This window comes from Astyanax mexicanus, chromosome 23, assembly GCF_023375975.1.
Source record: "Astyanax mexicanus isolate ESR-SI-001 chromosome 23, AstMex3_surface, whole genome shotgun sequence".
Classification (NCBI taxonomy): domain Eukaryota; kingdom Metazoa; phylum Chordata; class Actinopteri; order Characiformes; family Acestrorhamphidae; genus Astyanax; species Astyanax mexicanus.
Window position 1 is genome coordinate 4,766,173 of NC_064430.1, and position 23,547 is coordinate 4,789,719.

General features: G+C 36.5%; 1 protein-coding gene across 49 annotated transcripts in view; it reads left to right on the plus strand.

The window, feature by feature from the left end:
• madd (MAP-kinase activating death domain) overlaps positions 1-23,547 on the plus strand; it is a 130,248-nt gene that overhangs the window by 103,204 nt on the left and 3,497 nt on the right. For 18 of the 49 annotated variants that reach the window (XM_049470898.1, XM_049470903.1, XM_049470922.1 and 15 more), the window contains 14 exons: positions 523-623; positions 1,398-1,481; positions 2,210-2,368; positions 3,702-3,822; positions 6,106-6,168; positions 8,397-8,517; positions 9,177-9,282; positions 9,371-9,481; positions 9,581-9,688; positions 11,209-11,373; positions 12,028-12,100; positions 12,991-13,097; positions 17,969-18,038; positions 22,403-22,449. In XM_049470898.1, the coding sequence (XP_049326855.1) occupies positions 523-623; positions 1,398-1,481; positions 2,210-2,368; positions 3,702-3,822; positions 6,106-6,168; positions 8,397-8,517; positions 9,177-9,282; positions 9,371-9,481; positions 9,581-9,688; positions 11,209-11,373; positions 12,028-12,100; positions 12,991-13,097; positions 17,969-18,038; positions 22,403-22,449 (1,436 nt within the window). The remainder of the gene's footprint in view (positions 1-522; positions 624-1,397; positions 1,482-2,209; positions 2,369-3,701; positions 3,823-6,105; positions 6,169-8,396; positions 8,518-9,176; positions 9,283-9,370; positions 9,482-9,580; positions 9,689-11,208; positions 11,374-12,027; positions 12,101-12,990; positions 13,098-17,968; positions 18,039-22,402; positions 22,450-23,547) is intronic. The other 31 variants (XM_049470915.1, XM_049470919.1, XM_049470925.1 and 28 more) reach the window with 6 other exon arrangements.

Below are 23,547 nucleotides of genomic sequence, written 5' to 3' on the forward strand. Positions count from 1 at the left end.
ACATCACATTTAAAGTCGTATTTTAAAACACTTTTACTGTATCTGCTGTGTGAACGTATCCTCAGGTCTCTGACCTGGTTAGGCACACAGATGGGTGCCTGGGAAAGATTGACGTAAATGCGCAGCGACTCGGTTCTGATGCGTCAGCTCACAGGCGCCTTGTGCTGATCTACATCACCCTAGGAGTGATGAGGGGAAAGAGCACCATCTACTGTACCCACCCAGAGAGAGCAAGACCAATTGTGCTCTCTCAGGGCTCTGGTAGCTGATGGCAAGCTGCATGACTGGGACTCGAACCAGTGATCTCCTGATTATAGTGGCAGTGCTCTTTCAGTACTTAGGGGAAATATGCTCTTCTTAACCTGCCAGCTAGGAAGAGGTGTGTCAATTTTTTTCCCCCAAGCATCCATTACATTATACTGTAGATCCAATCCTCTGATAGGCAGTAAATCAGTCATGTGACCTTGCAGGAAGCAGTGCTGAGAGCCGATGGCTGGCAGTCTAACTGTGCGTTTCCTGCAGGGGCTGATGGGGCAAAGCAGCGTCCAGAAGGGGGCGACACTGAGGAGAAGAAGTCTCAGATCAGTGCAGACAGTGGGCTCAGCGTCACCTCAGGATCTCAGGTCTGTACAGTTAATCATGAACTTTCAAAGGACTCCGCCCACCCTCAACATTGTTTACCCTCTAAAAAATGAACTAATAACTCTTATGTATTTGTTCTGTTTAATTGTGCTGTTATTTCTAAAGCTGCTTATTGTTTTTTTGTTTTTTAAACAATGACAATAAAACTAACACTTCCTATGAATACTGTGTTTATAATGCTATAAATTACATGTATAATATAATACCTTGATTATGGTTATACTCTTGTACAGTAACAGTACAGTACATTATACAGTGCACATAATTGTCATAATGCCTTACAAAATACTAATTTTAGGCATTTTGAAACCTGTCTTTATGAAGTTACATGCTTTTACTTTATAATGTGGTATGAAAGTCTCCATGAGTACATACAGTATGAGCTTTTATACTCACTTATGACTTATACTGTCATTATAAGCTATTATTACTGATGTGACAAGACACTTGTCTTATGAGATGAGACGATTTTGGGTTCACAAGATGATATTTTAACAGTGATTGTTTTTTTTAAATATATATATATATATATATAAGGTTTAATATTTTTAATGGATATATATATATATATAAGGGGCAACCCCCCTAGAACCGGGCAACCTATGACTGAATCTCACCATATTGCCTTCATGTGGTTTATGAATGCATTATTAATACAGGATTTATAGGAAGTGTTACCAAACTATTCTACTTCACTTTAATGTAAAAGATGAGCGAATTAATCTTCATATTTATACCTGTTTTTTTCTGAGCAGAAAAGCGATTCGGAATCATTGGCGAGTTCAGAGCCTCCAGCTCTGACCAGGAGCACCAGTCAGGACTCTGAGGCCAGCACAGTGGTAGGGCACGACCAACCCTGAGTCACTACATACACACTCTTACATATTCTTTATTGTGGACCCATAATTTCAGCCATACAGTGGTCTTACTTGATTCTTGTATAAGTTTGGTCATGTTTTATTCCTAATTCATCACAATTTTCTATATTCCTGTTTACCCATCTTGTATCTTTTTTTGTGGGTGGCAGATAAACAGTATATATATATATATATATATATATATAGGCCTGTCGTGATTAGATTTATTTGTGGATTATATATTGTCCCAGAAATTATTGCGATGCACAATATTTTTGTAATTTTAGGACAATAAATGCCACTGACATAATGAAAACAGTAATTATTTATTATTTATAATTAATGATAAAAGCAATTATACACTTTTTAAAGAAAGCAAACATTTAATTAATCATTTATTATAATTAGTTTGGGAATTATATACTTATTTTTTCACCTACTTTAGTCCACACTGTGTGTATGGAGTCACAATTATTGAAGCGTGACTGGATAAAATAGTGTTCACTGTTATATATGTGAACAAACATACAAATAAACACAATAGACAATATTACAATTATCAAAAATTATTGAGTTCATTTATTGTACGATAAATCGATATTGCAATTATTGTGACAGTACGTTTTTAAAGTGACTGAGTGAAAGGGCCATAATTCTCACTCTTGCTACATCTTATGTCTGTGTCCTAAACCTTACCCTTTGACTTGCAGGTGAGTAACAGCTCAGGTGAGACGCTGGGTGCTGACAGCGACCTGAGCAGCACAGCTGGAGATGGACTGACGGGTCGGCCCTCTCCACACCTCGCTCTGTCCCGCGGTACTCTCTCAGACAGCGAGATAGAGACCAATCCTGCTACCAGCTCTGTGTTTGTGAGTTTCTACTTCTAATAAATGGCTAATCTACAGGGGTTAGGCAATGAAACTGAAACACCTGTCATTTTAGTGTGGGATTTTAGGTTTCATGGCTAAATTGGAGCAGCCTAGTGGTCAATCTTCATTAATTGCACATTGCACCAGTAAGAGCAGAGTGTGAAGGTTCAATTAGCAGGGTAAGAGCACAGTTCTGCTCAAAATATTGCAATGCACACAACATTATGGGTGACATACCAGAGTTCAAAAGAGGAAAAATTGTTGGTGCACGTCTTTGTTGGTCAGCAAGTCTTTGTGATGTATCAAGAGCCACGGTATCCAGGGTAATGTCAGCATACCACCAAGAAGGACCAACCACATCCAACAGGATTAACTGTGGACGCTGTAAGAGGAAGCTCTCTGAAAGGGATGTTCGGGTGCTAACCTGGATTGTATCCAAAAAACATAAAACCACGGCTGATCAAATCACGCAGAATTCAATGTGCACCTCAACTCTCCTGTTTCCACCAGAACTGTCCGTCACCACAATAAATTATTGTGGTCTAAAACCAGGTGTTTCAGTTTCATTGTCCAACCCCTGTAAATCAAAAATAACAGGGCACAGCGGATGCTAGGCTAAGGGTCAAAGAACATGTGCATTTCCTACCTGAATTCACCAGATTTAACTTCTTAATTACTGTAAGTTGCCTGGTTTATTAGGTGTAAATATGAAGAGGGCATTCAGCAAACTGGTACTAGTGCTGGTAACTGGCTGCCAATTACTCAATCCTTATTAATTTATTTCCTACGTAGAAAATGAATACTAAAATAAAATACTAAAACCTTATTATTATTTTTTAAAGTCATTTTTCTTTACTTAGTTGAGTAGTTCTTGCATATGTTCATAATCTGGATTAGAACATTACTTAACTATTCACTATTTACTGTATACCTGTAACTCTACCTCTTCACTTCTTGTCTCTCAAACACATTAAGAGACAAGAAATTCAAGTAATTAACTCTTGATGAGTTCAGCACAGCTGTTATCTGAAAGCTTGAATTCTAGGTGACTCTACCTCATAAAGCTGACTGAGAAAATCCGTCCAAGATGTGCAAAACTGTCAGCTAAGCAAGAGATGCTACTTTGAAGAATGTAAAAAACACTGTCATTATTTAGGAACCCTTTAGTTTGGCGTATCTTTAGTTTGTGTGGTATCCCTCGGGGTTCTATTTTAGGGCCTATGAAGCATTATGACTAATTTACTTATTTGTTTGCTTTAAAACAGGGTGAAATAGGTTAATTATTTGAATATTCATATTGACACCATGTACTATACTCTGGTCTTTTTCTCAGGGGAAGACCCATAAGCTGAAGCCAGGAGCGAAGGAGCCTGCTGGGGGTGTGGCTAAGGGAGCTCCTGCCCCGCCCCTTGAAGATGTCAGCATGAGGATCTACCTGTGCGAGGGGCTGCTGGGTAAGACTTTTCTCTTCTTTTTTCTTTATATTGAATATTCTTTTCTTTTCTGTTTCTTTCTTTGCTTATTTTATTCTTTCTCCACTCTTTGCCTTTATTTCCACCCCTTATTTTTCCCTCCTTTTTTACTGATCTAATTGTGCTTCACAGTCTGTTTGCTTTCAATGTTCTCAAAATCTCTTGTTAAAACAGCTTTATTGATTGTCTGTCATAAACTAAAATTAAGAGATGCACTGTTTATTTGGCAACCTAAATTTTAAGGGTAAACAGCAAGTTAAACATAATTACCATATTTTTCAGACTATAAGGTGCACTTAAAATATTTTAATTTGCCTAAAGATTGACAACACAGAGTACAGAGTTATACAGGAGTGTCAGCGAAGTTTCTCCAGCACTACGGCTGGAGCAGCATTAGCATTAGCCGCTAATCGCAGTGCTAGCTCTTTCACCATTCAGAGGTGAGTATATTGAACTGTAGTCTGCGTGTATATCGTGTTAAAATAAGCTACAAACTACTAAACCGCTAGCTAATAGTGCCCTGGCTTACCGGGTTCCTCAGTGTAGTGGTGTCGGGCAGTATTTTCTAGCGCTAAGCGCTAGTGCTAACCAAGCTGTTGAAAATTTTAGAAATTTAAGCTTACTGTAAATAAACTGAAGCACTTTATTCACCGAAATAAACAGTTTTCAGGAGAGAAATCTGTGTAGACTAACATCCAGCGCTCGTTTACCTTAGCCCTCCTGTTATGTTCTGGGTTAATTTGAGGATCTAGAAAAAATAGTTAAAAGTATTTTTTTTAATATGAAACTTCTTCTGCTTGCCTTAATTAGTTTAATCAACATATAATATGAAAATGGTTCATTTTACATATTTTGCAACCAATCACCCCTGCAAAACCAAAAACTAAAACAAAATTGCAATGTTACGTTTTAATGTAATGTAAAACTATTGTGTTTTATATGTTGATCTTTCTAAAGTAATAATGTAGTGAAACATTAAAAAAAAGTATACAAAATGTGTTTCATGAAAAACATGTGAATTATCCTAATTGAAGCGTTAACTGTTAGAGGTAAGGAACACTACTGCATTAAATATTGATAGAATAATTAGTAATTGAGTTACTAATTAAATATTCAGGCTGCTTTTTATATATTTTTTTTGTTTCAGACATCTTTTGGATAATTAAACATGCACCAGGTCACAGTTTTGTTTACAGTTTTGTTTACTTAGGCACTTCCCCCAGCTTCACCATTGGAGGGGGAAACATGGCAAAACCCTTGTTCCTTACTATTGTCGCTTGAAATGCGTGTTATAATCCGATGCGCCTTATGTTAAAAAAAAAAACCAGAAAATAGACGTTTATTGATTGTGCCCCTTATAATCCAGTGCACCTTATAGTCTGTAAAATACAGTAAGCATTATCATCATTTATTACCCTTAGTATTTGTTTCCTACCTCTTTGCAAACCGCCTGTTTTTCAGCCGAAAGAAAAAAATGAGCTGTACAGATCTAGAATTACGTTAGTTAATTTGGACACACCTTTTCTCATTTAATGTGTTTTCGTTCTTTTTTTTATGATTTTTTACATTGTAAATTTAATATTGTAGGCTATACATGCAGAATTATTGTGTAAAAAAGTGTAAAACAAACCAGAATATTTTTTGTGCCACATTTTAGTGACTTCTTCTCTCAACTAAGTGAAGAACAAACAAAAATACTTTAATGATGAAACTGGCACTCATCAGTACCACCCCAGGAAAGGAAGAGCAAGAGTTCCTTCTCTCTGTTGTACAGGATAAGTTCATGAGAGTTAACACTTTTTTTAAGTTACTACATGATTATTTAGGTGTCCCTTCATAGTCTGATAGATCATTTCACAATTCATTTAATATGTAGAAAAATATAAAAAATTACATAAAACTTTGAAATAAAAAAAGGTGTGCTCAAACTTTTGACTGGTACTGTAAGTGTCTAATTTAGGCCAAAAATTTAATTCTGAAGCATCTCTAGCTACTAAAATGACATTTTATTTATTTAATCTCGTGTGTTTTAATTCTGTGCTGTGGGATTTTGTAAATTACCACTAAATTAATTGCTTGAATGTCTGTATGTTGCTCCTAAACACAGCATAATCTAAATGCAATGTCCCTGACACTGGGGTGATGCTCTTTCTCTGTTCTGATTAGCTCACTGCTGCTGCTGCATTAACGCATTAACTCTCTGCTCTGCCACTCTGCCTCTTCTTTGTTTTTCTCTGTGCTCTTTTTTCTCTTAATGCGACGTAGGGAGAGATAAGAGCTCAGTGTGGGATCAGCTGGAGGACGCTGCCATGGAAACCTTCTCTCTGAGTAGGGCTTAACTCTGAATAATTACCGGAGATGTGATGTCTATAAGAGTGTGTGTGTGTGTGTGGGCATTGTATGTGTGTGGATGGGGCATGTGCTGTAGGGTTGGGTGTTTTTTTTATTTTTTTTTTTATATATATATTTTGCAAGCATGTATCCTTTACAATACAATAAGCAGTATGCAGTATGGCATGCAGTGCAGAATTTGTAATTTCTATATACTATAATAATTATACACAGTGATTAAGAATTTTACATTTTGGGCTCTTGAGTGATCCAGCGGTCTAAAGCGCTGCCACTATGATCAGGAGATCGCCAGTTCGAATCCTGTTCATGCAGCTTGCCATCAGCTGCCAGAGCCATGAGAGAGCACAGTTGGCCTTGCTCTCTCTGGATGGGTACAGTAGATGGTGCTCTCTCTTTCCCCTCATCACTCCTAGGGTGATGTGGATCAGCACAAGGCTGTGTCTGTGAGCTGATGTATCAGAACCGAGTCGCTGCGCTTTCCTCCGAGCAGCAGTTCAAAAAGAGGCGGAGTCTGACTTCACTAGTGATAGAGGGGAGGCCTAATGAGTGGGTTGCATAATTAGCTGTGTAAATTAGGGAAAACTATATATAATAACATTTTGTCCATCTCCTTGTTTTTCCATTCATTATCTACTAATTTTTTCTCCGCAAAAAAGCAATTCAAACCAATCTGGCCCTATGTGAAAAATATAATTGCCCCTCCATAAATTAACTGTGTTTAACCACAGATCTTATTACGGCCAGACCTGTTAAACAGTTAAAAAAGCTGAAAAAGCCAACAAATTATTCCCTGAACTGAGGTAAGTCATTACAAAATAACACAGAATGCTGGTGAATCTTCCCAGGAGGGAGCAGCCTTCGGAAATTACTCCGAAAGGGCATGGACATCTCATCCAGGAGGTCTCATACTGAATGTAAAACATGGTGGGGGTGGTAGTGAACCATGAGTTCTGCTCTTTAGCAGACTCTTAAATCCTGACTGAGTATTTCCGGCCATCAGTCCTCAATCAATCTGACCTTAAGCTCAGGCGTACTTGAGTTCTGCAGCAGGACAATGATCCAAACCACACCAGTTGGTTTGAATTAAAATTTCCCCACATATTTAAATGTTTGTTAATCTGAAAAATGTAAGTATGGTAAAAAGCAAAAAAAAGGCCGAATCCTTTTTCATAGCACTGTATACAGTATACAGTAAAATGTACAGTAGGGTTTCTCTGTTAAAGCTTTGTTTGCAGTCTGTTTTTGCAGTGGGGGGGGGGGGGGGGGGGCGGTGTAAAGGTGGTAATGTAAGCGTGAATGCTGTGTGAAGTGGCACCTCTGTGCATGTGTTAAGTTTGTTAAAAGGCTTTGTCGATTGTTTAAGTCTTATTCAGGGTACATGCTGTGTGCATTGGCATTTATGAAGATGGCATTTTAAATGTGACACCTTCTTTGGTTTTTCAGTGAATAGAGTACAGTGTAGAAACAGTGCAGTTGTGATTGTGTAATTATGTGATTACCGTATTTTTTGCACTATAAGGCGCACTTAAAATCATTTTATTTTCCCAAAAATCGACAGTTCACCATATAATCTGGTGCACCTTATGTATGAATTCTACCAGTCAGGTATTAAGGAGTAGTAAAGCCACTTTACTGAAGTACAGCGTTATAAAAGGGGTTTTAATGAAGTTTCTCCAGCATGAAGGCTGAAGCAGTATTAGCATTAGCTGCTAACCACAGCGTTAGCTCTTTCGCCATTCAAAGGCAAGTATAACGAACCATTTTAAAACAAGCTAAGTGAAATAAACCGCTAGCTGATATCGCCATGGGTTATATTATATTATATTATATTGAATATTGGAAATCTTAGCTTTAGGTTTCGGAAGCACTTTAATCACCCAAATATAGTTTTCAAGAGAGAAATCTGTGTAGATAAGCGTTTAGCGCTCGTTTAACTATGAAAGATTTTTTTTTTTAAGAATTACAGTTTTGTTTAATTAGAAGGGAAACATGGCGACACCCTTGTTCCTTACTATTGTAGCTTAAAATGCACCTTATGTATGAAAATAGACCAGAAAATAGTGAGCCTTATAATCCGGTGCGCCTTATAGTCCGTAAAATACTGTATGTACTTGATTTTGAGTTTGAGTGGTGAGTAGAGTTGGACAGGTTTTTTTTATTCTTACACTAAAATGTGTTTTTGTGTGATTTTTATTTTTTATCAGGTAAGGAGCGCTCCACTCTGTGGGATCAGGTGCAGTTCTGGGAGGACGCTTTTCTGGATGCTGTGATGCTTGAAAGAGAGGGGATGGGTATGGATCAGGGACCACAAGAGATGATTGACAGGTTTGTGCACTTTAAGAAATACGTAATACAAGGAATCATGTAGTAACTTAAAAGGCATTCTGATGAGTGCCAGTTTCATCATTACAGTTTTGATAGTCTGTGCATATGCACTTGAGGATACTTTCAAAGTTGACTGACCTTCATTTCTTAAAGTTTTTTTTTTTTTTCTTTACTTAGTTGAGTTGTTCTTGCCGTAAGTGGGCAGTGTGCCAACTCCTGCTGGAAAATGAAATCCACATCTTCATAAAAGGTGTTGGTCCACTGTGTTATATCAAGTCCAAAGCCAGTGCATTGTTTTCCTGGAAAATCTTACAGCACTTCATGCTTCCCTCTGCTTCTGACAACTTTTATAGAGATGCCGATTTCATTTTCCAGCAGGACACCGCCCACACTGTCTTATAATTGGTCTTATATAATATTCTAGTTTTCTGAAACACTGATTTTTGAGTTTTCTTTGGCTGTGAAATACATCTATATAATATAGATGTTTCACATTTTGAACTGATTAAACTGAAATACTGATTTACTGAAATAAAGCAACTTTTTATTGATATTCAAAATTTTTGAGATGCACTAGTATACATTGAGTACAGTACCATATGGCCCACCCACTATAAGGCAGGCAGGTAACATCTGTATGCTTATTTTCCGTAATTCAGGTACCTGTCGCTGGGTGATCACGACCGTAAGAGGCTGGAGGATGATGAGGACAGACTGCTGGCCACTCTGTTGCACAATATGATAGCCTACATGCTAATGACGAAGGTAAATCCTCGATTATCCGTCCTCAGAGACTCTTAAACTCGTACTCACAGTAATCAGTGCTGTAATAATGTAGGAAAATGCTCTACAGGTGTCCAAAAACGACATCAGGAAGAAGGTCCGGCGTTTGATGGGGAAATCTCACATCGGCCTGACCTACAGCCAGGAGATCAACGAGGTTCTGGACCGTCTTCCACAGCTGGTACAATTTAATTCACTGTAGCTTCAGGTTCTGAATTTCCTTCAATTATTAAACGAATACATGTTTAAAGTGTGTACTGTTTTTTTGTTGTTGTTGTAGACCGGAAGGGAGCTTCCCATAAGGCCGAGCGGGAGTCGCCATATAAAGAAGCAGACTTTTGTGGTGCATGCTGGGACTGATACCACAGGGGATATATTCTTTATGGAGGTATGTTTGCGATCAAAAGGTGCATTTTAATGTATTATTTTTTTAAACACAGATCTATCATTTTGGCCCCAAATTTCTGCCTTATTATTACATTATTTTTGTAATAATGACTTTTTTTATTTTAGCAGTATTAAACAATGCAAGCATGCATCACTACCATTGTTGAGTTCAGAAGGTAGATTGTTTTTTATTTATTTAGAAATAGGATTAAATAGAGCTGAATAATTTGGCAAAAATCTATATCACAATAAATATTTCTTAATTTTGGTCAAAACAATATAATCCTGATATTAATATAAACAGTCTAAAAGCCACCACACTTTATGTGCATAATCAGGCATGTTCTTTAACCCTTTGTGGTGTTCGGGTCTGTGGGACCCGTTTTCATTTTTCATCAAATGATACTAAAAAAAATATTTTTTTCTAACTCAAACTCATTGGCATTGGCTAATTTTTTGTGAAAAACATATATCAAAACACATTTTCGATAAACACACACACCCCCCCCCCCCCCTCCCCCCCCCTACACATTTATATTACATACAGTATGTTTGGCCAAGGGCTAATAAACATTGCTTCATTTGTAAATTTGAAACTAAACAAATTTTCTACTCATATCTTGAGTTTAATTCATTTTCTTTTACATTTTATTAAAAAACTAATAAAAAAAGAGTAGCACTTTTTGAAAGAAATGTAACATAAGAAAGGTAAAGGGCAAATATTAACCATGTAAGCTGTTTATATTGCTTGCAATTTAGGTGTAGCGAGCATGTGTAAAGCATTTTAATGTAAAATTGCTTAATTTTGCTGAATTAAATACAAGTAACAAAGTAAACGAGTAACAAAAAATATGAACACCACACAAGGGTTAAGTACTGATTAAATTCTCTATATGCTTGTTGTCGAAACAATAAGAAAATTGATCACGCTGCTGTAAAATATTGATATATTATTATCAAGGATTAAATCTTATAACTAACTCTCACTCTTACACTTCCCTCCTCTTTCCTCCCTCTCTCTCTCTTTCACTCACACACACACACACACACACACACACACACAAAAACACAAACCCACGCTTTGGAATTATTACTTTTTTTGTCCATTAAAGCTTAAAGAAGTAAGAGAAAGCTGAATCCATTATTACATACAAAATAAGTTTAACAATGTGAACCTTTCTTCTTAATTTTTCATATTTTGCATTGACTTTTTTCTTTTTTATTTAAATGTTTTTTTACATTTCAAAATACATTATAAAATGTTTCAGTGTTAAGTAGAAAAAAATAATGTTATTAATTGTGATTAATCCCAGCAAAGTCTATATATATGATTTCCTTTTAAATCTATCATCAGCCTTAGTTCAAATGTACACTGTTAAAACGTTTCTAAACTGAAACAAGCCAGACCTGGGGCTTATTATCGCAAATTTACTAATTTACCCTCTGTATTGAGTTAGATTATCTATATTTCTCTATATGTCTGTATCTTATACCTCCACCTGTGTGTTTATGTGTGAGCAGGTGTGTGACGACTGCATCGTACTGCGCAGTAATATTGGAACAGTGTACGAGCGCTGGTGGTACGAGAAGCTGATCAATATGACCTACTGCCCCAAGACCAAAGTGCTGTGCTTGTGGAGGAGAAACGGACAGGAGACGCAGCTCAACAAGTTCTACACCAAGAAGGTCAGGATGCAGTTAAACACAGAAGATTTGCACATTTGTATAATTTATACAGCTCTGGAAAAAAAATGAGGGAAAACTTTAATTTCTGAATCAGTTTCTCTGATTTTGCTATTTATAGGTTTATATTTGAGTAAAATGAACAATGTTGTTTTATTCTATAAACTACAGAGAACATTTCTTTCAAATTCTGAATAAAAATATTGTCGTTTAAAGCATTTATTTTCAGAAAATGAGAAATGGCTGAAATAACAAAAAAGATTCATATTCATAAAGTTTTAAGAGTTCAGAAATCAATATTTGGTGGAATAATATTTGTTGATTTTAAATCACAGTTTTCATGCATCTTGGCATCATGTTCTCCTCCTCCAGTCTTACACGCTGCTTTTGGATAACTTTATGCTGCTTTACTCCTGGTGCAAAAATTCAATCTGTTCAGTTTGGTTTGATGGCTTGTGATCATCCATCTTCCTCTTGATTATATTCCAGAGATTTTAAATGTGATAAAATCAAAGAATCTCATAATTTTTAAGTGCTCTCTTATTTTTTTCCAGAGCTGTATAATGTATTTATAAGAAGTGTGTCCAAATGTTGTTTGTGTGTGTTTTAAATGACTGATTTTAACTCACTGTTTGTTTTGTGTTTTGTGTGCACTAGTGTCGGGAACTGTACTACTGCGTCAAGGACAGTATGGAGCGTGCAGCAGCACGGCAGCAAAGCATCAAACCAGGTAAAGTGTGTGATTTAAACACAAAATTACCGAAAGAATTCACTCGCTCATGCAAATCATTGAATTCAGGTGTTCTATAATCACTTCCATAGACACAGCTAGTCATGCTGGGACTTCTTCTACAAACATTATAGTGAAAGAATGGGTCTCAGGCTTAGTGAACTCCAGCACTGTGGAACCGTGACTTCCTTTTTATGATTTTTCACATTTTACATTTAATATTGAAGACTATATTCAGGAATTTAAAAAATAGCAATTTCCAGGCCTGGATAAGTTTTGGAGTAATAAAATTTTGGAAAAATCATGGAAATTTTATCTACAAATCTATGTTTTTGTATATTGATGGAGAAAATCTATTTTGAGCTAACAAAATACGTCAGCTCATATTATTAAAGATTGTGTGTCAGATTCATTTTTCAAGTTTCGATTATAGTTTTATTTGATTTTTGTTTTATTGTCCGTTTCTGCACTGTTTTAAAAAATCATATGGTCATGAAAATTTGCCTTGGAGTCATGGAAATGTATTGGTTAAAAAGTGTATGAACCCTGTATATTTACGCTATACAGGAACACATGCTAAATTATTCTGTAAAAAAAAGTATTAACCCAAACGTTTTTACTACGTAATTCCATATGTGTCCCTGAATTGTTATTGTTTATGTCTTTAATTATAATCTACTATGTAAAAAAAACATTAAATAAAGAAATAGAGAAAAACATTAAATGAGAAAATAGAGAAAAACATTAAATGAGAAAATGTGTCTAAACCTTTGACTGGTACTGTATGTTTGTGTACTTTTGCTTAGTGTTTTTTTTTTTTTTTTTTGTCTGTGTGTGTGTGTCTGTGTGTGTTTGTCTGTGTGTGTGTGTCTGTGTGTGTGTGCGTTTAGGTCCTGAGCTGGGAGGAGAATTCCCGGTGCAGGATATGAAGACGGGAGAAGGTGGTCTCCTGCAGGTCACTCTCGAGGGAATCAACCTCAAATTTATGCACAGCCAGGTAGGAGCCCCCACGGCTGATCCCTTACCAACCAACCAATCACACGCATGCATGCAGAACACCCCCACCCCACACCCCCCCCACACTCATCCTCAACCTCTCTCACCCACATATCTCTCTCTCTCTCTCTTTTTCTACCTCTCTCTTTCATTCTATATCTGTTTCTCTTTTATTCTGTTTGTCTCATATATGTCCTGTCGTTATCTCTTTCTCATATATTCTCTTTCATTCTTTCCTCTCTCTACACATCCCTTTTTCTTCTCTTGTATCTTTCTTTTCATTTTATGTATTTGTCTTTCTCTCATTCTCTATCCTTTATTCAAATACTCTTGCTCTCTCATTCTCTCATGCTCTCTCTTTCCCTCACTCTTTTATTCTCTCTCTATCATATCTATCTTTCTCTCATTCTATCTCTCTTTCAATCAAATACTCTCGCTCTCATTCTATCTCACTGTTCTCTCTTTCTCACTATTTTATTTTTTCTATCATCTCTCTCTTTCTCTCATTCTCTCTCATTCTATCGCTCCTTTATTTAAATACTCACTCTCTCATTTTATCTCAGCGCTCTCTCTTTCTGTCTCACTCTTTCATTCTATCTCTCTCTATAATCTCTCTCTTTCTCTCATTCCCTCTCTCTCATTCGATTTCTCCTTCATTCAAATACTCTTGCTCTTTCATTCTATCTTATCGCTCTCTCTTTCTGTTTCACTCTTTCATTATATCTCTCTTAATAATCTCTCTCTCTTTCTCATATACTCTTTCATTCTCTTTTTCATTCTTCCCTCTCTCTCTCATACAGTCTCTCTATTCTAGTTCTCTTTGATTCTTTTTGTTTTTCTCTTTCATTCTGTTTATCTCTATTTTCCCATTCTCTTTCTCATTCTACCTCTTTCTTTCATTCAAATTTTCTCTCTCTCTCTCTTTCTCTGTCTTTTATTCTATTTCTCTGATTTTATTTCTCTTTCTACCATCTTTCCCTCTCTCTATGTTCTTTTTAATTCTCTCTCTCTCTCTCTCTCTCTCTCTCTGGTCTCCATGCCTTTTTGTTCATGCTCTCTTTTATTTGAGCGGCTCTCTTCCTCAAAGAACTTCAAAGAAAAGTAATTTGTAACACTTTCACCATTTTTCTCTTCAGTGTGAAGAATTTGATTGTGCTTCATTAAATAATTGATGCTTCTTTAGTTCCTGGAGAACTCTTCAGAAGTTCTGAGAGGAAAAGCTCTTCTTCTGTTGCTTCGTTTGCTGGATGTTTGTTTGTTTGTTTGTTTGTTTGTTTGTTTGTTTGTTTGTTTGTTTGTTTTTCTGTTGCCTAGTCACTTGCAATTATTTGTTCTTTTTTTTTTTTTTTTATGAAAGCGCACATTGCACATAAACTGTGTTAGTACTAACTGTTGTTTACTGTGGTACCAAACCCTTGTCTTCACAGTGTGTGGGTGTGTGTTGGTGTGATTTTTGGAGTTTATTTTGGTATGTTCTGAGGTAAGATATAGGAATATGAGTAAGACCGTTAGCAGAACTGCTACAGAGTTCTCTAATTCTTTTAAATACTGGAATAATGGGAAGGTATTACTAGAAATATGATTTTTGTATTGAACATTTTGAAATTGACTATGACGGCAGATGATTATGTATTATATGCGCTCTATTGATCAGTTTTGGTTGCACTCGTGAGGAATTTGGGAAAATAGATGTAATGTACTGTGTTTTTAAATCTCTGAAGCTTTGGACCGTAATTCATATGCAGACTATATGGACAAAAGTATTGCTTTTATAATATTCTATGTACAAAGTCTTTACAATTATTGATCAGTTTGGCTCTGTCGCCATTATTTAATGCCATTGCTCAGATGTAAATATACATAGTTGCTGGGTTTTTTGAGCTATTATTATGTTGTCCAGTCTTCATTTCCATGTATATACACAGTTTTATTTATTTATTTATTTATCTTCATGGCTTAAGCATCAATGGCATCAGTAGTGGTGGATTTATTCATGTTAGATGTTTCATCTTCTTCCATTCTCATGCTTGAAACTCCAGCACAGAGCTTCTCCTGTTAATCTGAATCTTAGATGGAGTTATGGCTGTTGGTTATATAGCAGGGCTCCAGACTAACACTGTCCCACTGTTCCAGGGGATGATTAGAAAATAGCACACTGATAATGCCACAAGAGGAGAAGGATCAGGTAGTGGGAAAAGACCCTAAATAAATAATAGTGGTTGGTGGATCGCCTTGTCAGTCAACTGTGGAACTTCAAAAGTGGCAATGGCAATCACAGAGACACTGGAATTAATTACGCAAGCAGGGGAAAACGTATGAGAAACTTAATATGTAATGTAAACTGGTCGATCATATCAGTATGTACTACATTAGGAAATGTTACTATAATGAGTTTAATTATGTTGAATTAGGTAAGCTAGTGATAAAATTAAACGCATCCATGTAGTAGCTGGAGGCATCCAAGAGAAAACTGAAGTTTTGTTCTTTAAACTGCCTCGCAAAGTCTCAACTACTTTTCTCAAAAGGAGAAATTTGTGTTATCGTATTTTTCACACTATAAGGTGCACTTAAAATCTTTTAATTTTCCCAAAAATCATCGGTGCACTTCATAATCCAGTGCTCCTTATGTATGAATTTTACCAGTCAGGTATTAAGGGGCAGTAAAGCTACTCTGCTGGAGCAGCATTAGAATTAGCTGCTAAGCGCTAGCTCAGGTGTGAAGATTATCGGCCTGTAACCAGTTGCTAACCCCAGCTAGCACTGCTGGAGCAGTATTAGCATTAGCCACTTACCACAGCACTAGCTGTTTACTGTGTTAAAACAAACTACTGTATGTGGGACGAATCTCTAGCTGAGAGCGCCCTGGCTTACCAGAACACTCAGGGTTCCTCAGTTTAGTGCTGCCAGGTGGCATTTACTAGCGCTAACTACAACTAATGCTAATGCTGCTGCACTCAGCCTTAGTGGAAATCTGGAAATCTAAGCTTACTGTAAATTAACAGAAGTGCTTTACTCACCCAAATAAACAGTTTTCAGGAGAAAAATCTGTGTAGATTAACATCCAGCGCTCGTTTGACCTTAATAGAAAATGTTTTGCGGTGAGACCTGCTGAATTAGAATGAAAACAGTGCGGCACCCCTGTTCCTTACTAGTGTTGCATAATGCGCCTTGTAATCCGGTGTGCCTAGTCTGGTGCGCCTGACTCTATTTTTATACAATTGCAGTATAAAATTCTAAAGTTTTAAACGCAAATTCCAAAAAATGTAAAAAGCTAAATTTGCTCTTGTTGTTAAGCGTAATGGATTTAAATGATATGTTTCAGTGCCTGAAACTTCTGCACAGTACTATTTATGATGCATATGGTCAAATACATGAATAAATACAACATTAATGTAAAATTTTCAGTTTGGGACGGTTGTGAATAAAGTTAGTCTGGAGCCCTGTGTGTATATATAGTAGGATATTGTATTGTGATGTGTTTTATTGTGTTTAATTGTGGAATTTGCTGTTATATTCACTATTCTGCTAGTTCTACCTACTGGTTCCTTCAGTTCCTATGGGTTCCTATGTGCTTTAATACAAGGTGTGATGAGATGGACGTGTGGAAGTGGTTTATTGAGTGTTAATGGTTATATAAGTTAGTTTGAAGAAGTGTTAGAATGAGTTTTAAGTGGTAGGCTAACTGCTAACTGTTGTGTGTAGTGTGTTTATTGGAGATGTCTGTGCTGTAGCTTCCCTGAGGGTGCCGTTCCGCACTGCTGGCGGAGGAGGCATGGAGGGCAATGGAGTGGGATTTTAGAGCGAGCGTTCCAAAAAACGACCATAATCTTAATTCTTTAAAAATTAGAATTTTTATCTTTTTATCTTTGCTCTGCTTTTGTTGCACTCTTACCTCATCGTTTTTCGGGAGAACTGATTGGTTGATGACTGGTTCTTGATTCTCGCTGAATCTCGCTGAATCTTTACAGGGTGGGGGAGGTGTTTATATACACCAGTGGGTGTATATATATTTATATATTTATATTTATTTTTTGTGCTCTTTTTTTTGTGCGATAATAATCCAAAGCGTTTCTCTCCCATGCTCTCTCTCCCTGCAAGGAGCGGAAGGTACACCACCTCTGCTGTCTTTGCTTATTAGCGGATCTTTTTATTTTTTCTTTCATTTATTTTTGTTTTAAATGGCTTTCTTCTCTTTCTTTTCTCCATTTGTAGCTGTGTTTTGGCAGGCTTTAGTTGTTGTTTTTTGTTTTCGTGCTTCTGTTTTTACATTTTCCTTTTTGTGTTCATATAATGGAATTTTTCATGTGTGTGTGTGTATTTACATGGGCCTGTATGTCATCATATTTTTGCTTTATTTTCTTGCAATTTACAGATTAGCGATTTATCGATATTCAACTTTAGACCATTTTAGATTGATTTCATTCATTAGTTACCATCAGCCACGTATGTAACACATTTTTCACTACATAATTTTGTGATTTATGACATTTAAATAGTAAATCCAATAAATAACATTGTATATCAAGTATTTGAAGCGATTTTTTTTGCATTAAATCGGTTAAAATTCCACTTCGTACACACACCACGCCATCCATCGCTCATCGTTCGACGGCCCATGTAAGCGTCTCAGCATGGAAACTTCCTCTCTTTGTCTTTAGCCCTTTTTTGAGTTGTGTTAGCATTTTCAGAGCCTGCTTATGTGCCGTCTTCGTTTCTCCCTGTTTTACTGTTTACTGACTGTCCAGGTCGTCATTTCTTTAAAACTGTTTTAATTTAGATTCATTTACTGTGTTTGTTTCTTATTTTCACAGAGTGTGAGATTGAGTTGCTAACAGTGTGCCCTGTTCTTTTGTTTGTTTTTTGTCATTTTAGGTTTTCATAGAGCTGAATCACATTAAAAAGTGCAATACAGTGAAGGGAGTCTTTGTCCTGGAGGAATTTGGTAATTACCCCCATTTTGATTCTAGGCCTGTACGCGACACGGCAGTAAACCAAACTACAGAGCGTGATTAGCAGCGTAGCGCCATTAGACTGAGATCAGTGATGCGGCTCCTGTTCAGCAGTTTCTAACTTTTTATATATTTAAATATTCTGTTCATATAAGGTTTTTAATTGGTTAGTTGGTTGGTTGGTTTAAAACATGCCCTTGTTGACTGTTCCACATGACTGCACAGTAATAGCAGTTCAAAAATTGTATTTTTAAATTCTTTATTTATTAAAGCACACTGCAAGAGGGAGCAGGTTCAACACCGGTTAACAGGAGTTAATCCTGCTTTTGATAGAGTAACTGTTGCTGTGAAGATTTATGTAAAACAAAATCGTATAATACTTAATATTGCAAAAAAAAATCTTGACATGATAAATAACCTCCATATCGTGATTTTGCAGTATTCTTAATAGCAGTCTGTTCTGTATTTAAATGTTTTTGCAGTTTTTGTGGTATATTTTAGTTGTTACATGACTTCTTTTTGCTAAATTTTCTATTCTGTTAAACTGATTTTGTTTAAAATAATAGTAGTCTTGGTAAGTTTATGAAATAGACAAATATGTATATACAGCTCTGGAAAAAAATAAGAGACCACTTAAAAATGAGGAGTTTCTTCGATTTTACCAAATTGAAAACCTCTGGAATACAATCAAGCCAAGCTGAACTGCTTGAATTTTTGCACCAGGAGTAAAGGCATAACGTTATCCAAAAGCAGTGTGTAAGACTGGTGGAGGAGAACATGATGCCAAGATGCATGAAAACTGTGATTAAAAAATCAGGGTTATTCCACCAAATATTGATTTCTGAACTCTTAAAACTTTATGAATATGAACGTGTTTTCTTTGCATTATTTGAGGTCTGAAAGCTCTGCATCTTTTTGTTGTTTCAGCCATTTCTCATTTTCTGCAAATAAATGCTCTAAATGACAATATTTTTATTTGGAATTTGGGAGAAATGTTGTCTGTAGTTTATAGAATAAAACAAAAATGTTCATTTTATTCAAACATAAACCTATAAATAGCAAAATCAGAGAAACTAGCTCTAGAAATGTTTTAATGCCACAAAATTAAGGGCAGTAGGTAATAATTAAGGACACTGATTAGAACGATAAGTCAATGAGGGCATGTTAAAACAGTACTAAAACTAGAATAACCTCACTAAAGTTTCTTTCTAGCTTCGTATATGGTTAAATTATTAGTTTATTAATACATTTTTATTTTGTATTCTACATACCTAGATCTAGATACGGGTATATTTTTGTATTATGATTATGATAAATTCTGTATTATTATTTTTAATAAGGGATTTATAGTTTATTGGCTTCTTGAGTGCTTAATGTCTCGGCATAGGTTCAGTAGTGCGTGGCGTGATGGTATTATTAGCATTAGCTTTAGCGTTAGCATGAGGGCTAGCCTGGGTTACTGCCGTGTCTCTGTGCTTCCTTTTTTGTAATCCGCCCCCTCATCTTTGCTGCTATGAAAACCTTCATTCTCCAGCAGGTAAAGTGCTGTCACCTTTATCTTTTCTACCTCACGTTCCTCCTTCTTCCCTCCTCCCTCCATCCGTCCTGCTCCCTCTCTCTCTCTCTCTCTATCTGTCGCCCTGACTGATACCCGTCTGTAGCTCATCTTCACTGCCCTGGCTGTCTGACATCTCGCTGAATTCATGACATCACGCTTGAACCCTGGACCACTTCTCCTGCAGTTAGACTGTTTATCACTCGTTAGCTTTCTTTCTCTCTCTCTCTCTATCTCTCTTTCTCTCTCTCTCTCTCTAATGGTAGAGTCTGCTTGTCTCCTGCTGAAGTTCTGCTAGAGGTCTCTGCTCTCCGTAGCTCGTAGCTTTTAGCAGGGCATGGTTGCATGTAAGAAAAGTCGTCAGTCGTTTGTTCAGATGCTCGTTGCTAATTGGTTGGCTTGTCGGATCGTTGCGGCCGATTGGTCCAGCTACTTCAGCTCGATCAAGAGGCTGATCGATAAGTAATGCGTTTTTTTAAACAGACAGCTGATGTTCCTTTGATCTTTCGGATCTTTCTGATAATGGTGATGTATATTCTGTAATTGTGTTTTCAACTGTTTATTGATTCCTAACTTTGTCTCTTTGAACTTTTTTATGAGTTATATGTATGAATCTCATCCCTCTTACCTCTCTAATGCTCTCTCTCGAACTCTTACATGCTTTCTCTCACTCTCTCGGTTCTTTTAATATCCGTCTCTCTCTCTCTGTCTAACTCTCGCAAATTTCTTGCATTGTTTCTCTTTTGCACTCTGACTTTTTCTTTGTTGCACACACTTCTCTAATGCTCTCAATATACATGATTTCTCTCACTCTCTCGCGTCTTTAATATCTCTCTCTCTGTCTCGTGCTCTTACTCCCTCTTGTGGTCTCTCCCTCTCTCGCAAACTCTTGCATTGTTTCCCTCTCACACACACTGACCTGCTTTCTCAGTTTTTTTTCTTCTCACTCACTCGTGTCTTTAATGTCTTTCTCTCTATCTCCTGTTTTTATTCCTCTTGTCTCTAATTCCCGCAATCTCTTGCATTGTTTCTCTCTTCCACTCTGACATACTTTCACACTCTTTCACCTCTTTTATGTCTCTCTCTCTCTTTTTGTCTCATGCTCTTACCCCCTTATGTGGTCTCTCTGTAACTCTCGCAAACTCTTGCATTGTTTCTCTCTTTCCCTCTCTGACTTGCTTTCTCAAATTTTTTCTTTTCCTTTGTTGCACACTTTCACTTACATGCTTCCTCTCACTCTCTCGCGTCTTTAATGTCTCTCTCTCTGTCTCCTGATCTTACGCCCTCTTATGGTCTCTCTCTTATGGTCTACTCTCGCAATCTCTTGCATTGTTTCTCTCTCACACACTCTGACTTGCTTCTCAATTTTTGTATTTTTCTGTCATGCACACTCTCACTGCTCGAATTCTCTCATTTTACGTGCTTTCTCTCACTTTCTCACGGTTCTCTCTCTCTCTCTCTCTCTCTCACTCTCCCTCTTGTGGTCTCTCTGTAACTCTCGCAATCTCTTGCATTGTTTCTTTTTCGGGCACTCTGATTTGCTTTCTAATTTATTTATTTTTTTTCTTTTTCATGCTCACTCTCACTGCTATAATGCTCTCATTTTACGTGCTTTCTCTCACTTTCTCACGTTTCTCTCTCTCTCTCTCTCTCATTCCCCCTCCTGTGGTCTTGCTGTAACTCTCGCAAACTCTTGCATTGTTTTTTCTCTTGCACTCTCTGACTGATTTCTCAATTTTTCTCTTTTTCTTCCACGTGCACACTTACCTCTAATGCTCTCACCTTACATGCTTTTTATCACTCTCACATCTTTTATCTCTCTCTCACTGTCTCTCTCTCTCCCTCTCTCTCTCTCTCTCTCTCTCTTTCTCACTCTTTCACTCTACTATCTCAACTTTTACTTACTTTTGTCTACATGCTCTCGCATGCACCTTTGTCTGTTATCTTACTGTTTGTCTGTTTTTACTTTTGTACACTCTCACATTCACTCTCGCCTTACATTTCTTTCTCACTCTTTCTTATGCTCTCTTTGCTTCTCTTGTTTTTTCCTCTCATAATTTTCCTTTTCTTTCTTGCACACTTTCACTTATCTAATGTTCTCCCCAATGTGCTCTCTCTCATTCTCTTGCGTCTTTTATGTCTCTCTAATTCTCTTTGGGTCTCGTGCTCTTACTCCCTCTTGTGGTCTCTCTCTAACTCTCACAATTTCTTGCATTAATTTTTTCACACTCTTTCACCTGCTCTCTTAACATATCTCTCACTCTTTCACTCTTATCTTTTCTCACTTTTGTATACATGCCAATAAAATCTTACAATATGTCTTATCTCACTCTCGCGCTCTCTCTCTAACCCTGTCTTTTGTTGTCTGTAGCGCTCTTTGACTTGCTTTACTTGTCTTTTTCTCACTCGTTCACTCCACCACTCTTATTGTTGTGTGCATGCTCTCTTGCACACTTTCATCTTATCTTACTCTTATCTCACCATCTCTTTCTAATCTCACTTTTCTCTTGCTCTCTCTACCTCTCGTCTTATCTCATTCTGTCATTCTCACACTGATTTTATCTCGCACTCTCGCGCTCTCTAACCCTCTTATACTGGTCTCGCTTGCTCTCTCTGATTTATCTCTATTTAACTCGTAACATTGCGTCTCTGTCTTATTTCACTTTCATTTTTTTATCTCGTTTTATCTTGTCATTTTCTTTCACTCGCTTTCTCTTCCCTTTTGTTTTTCTGTTTTGTTTTTTTCTTTTCTTCCACCTCTTCCAATCTCTTTTGTTTTGTCTCTTGCACCTGTGATTGCAGTTCCTGAAACTAAAGAAGTGGTGATCCACAAGTACAAGACTCCAATGGTAAGATCAATGTCTTTACATGAACTTGGGTAATTAGATATTGGGGTGGAAAGCCATAGTTTACATGAGTCAGGCGATAATCTGATGTTTGCTGTGCAGCAAAAAAAAAAAAAAAAAACACAATTTACACTCCAATTATTATTTTTTTATGTTGAGCCTTAATATGAACATTTATCAGTTTAAATTATTTAAATGTTTCACTGGCTTGTGGGTGCTGTGCTGTATTGTATTAGCTGCTTGCTTAATTCTGCTACCATGGTCTGTTTTCACACATGCACAGACTGAGACAAACCAGAATACTCCGTTTAAGAGTATGCAGGCACTGACGAATCGGATTACTGCAAAAGATTGTAATCTGTTGAGGGTCATCCCTAGTGAAAACGAACCTTTTTGACACAGATGAATATTCTTTTTTATTGTTGTAATTCTCCTATTATGTTTGGGGTCAATCTTTAGCGTTTTAAAAAATCGTTGACATTAATTTTGTGATTAATATTTATTAAAATTTATTAAAAAATAAAATGTTTCAAATATTTCGACTTAAATGCGTTTTATTAAGGCTGTTTTATTGTGTGGTAAAAATGTTGAGGTCACTATGACATTAAGTTTTATAATATTTCTCTAAATGCCCTCTCACTTTAGGCCCTAAATTAACAAAAAAATACTTATAATACATATATAATCCTAATATAGCATTATAATGATATAATAATAATGATATTATGGCCAATTTGCGTGACCTACTTTTAAAAAAATCACAAAAACTGCGGTTATAAAGAATTGGCATTTTTTTAGTGTCATTCTTGTGGAAACCAAACCATTTTTATTATTAAATTACTTACTACAATATGGTATTTTTATGTACATATACAGCTCTGGAAAAAAAATAAGAGACCACTTTAAAATTAGGAGTTTCTTTGATTTTTACCAAGTTAAAAACCTATGGAATATAATCAAGAGGAAGATGGATGATCACAAGCCTTCAAACCAAACTGAACTGCTTGAATTTTTGCACCAGGAGTAAAGCAGCATAAAGTTATCCAAAAGCAGTGTGTAAGACTGGTGGAGGAGAACATGATGCCAAGATGCATAAAAACA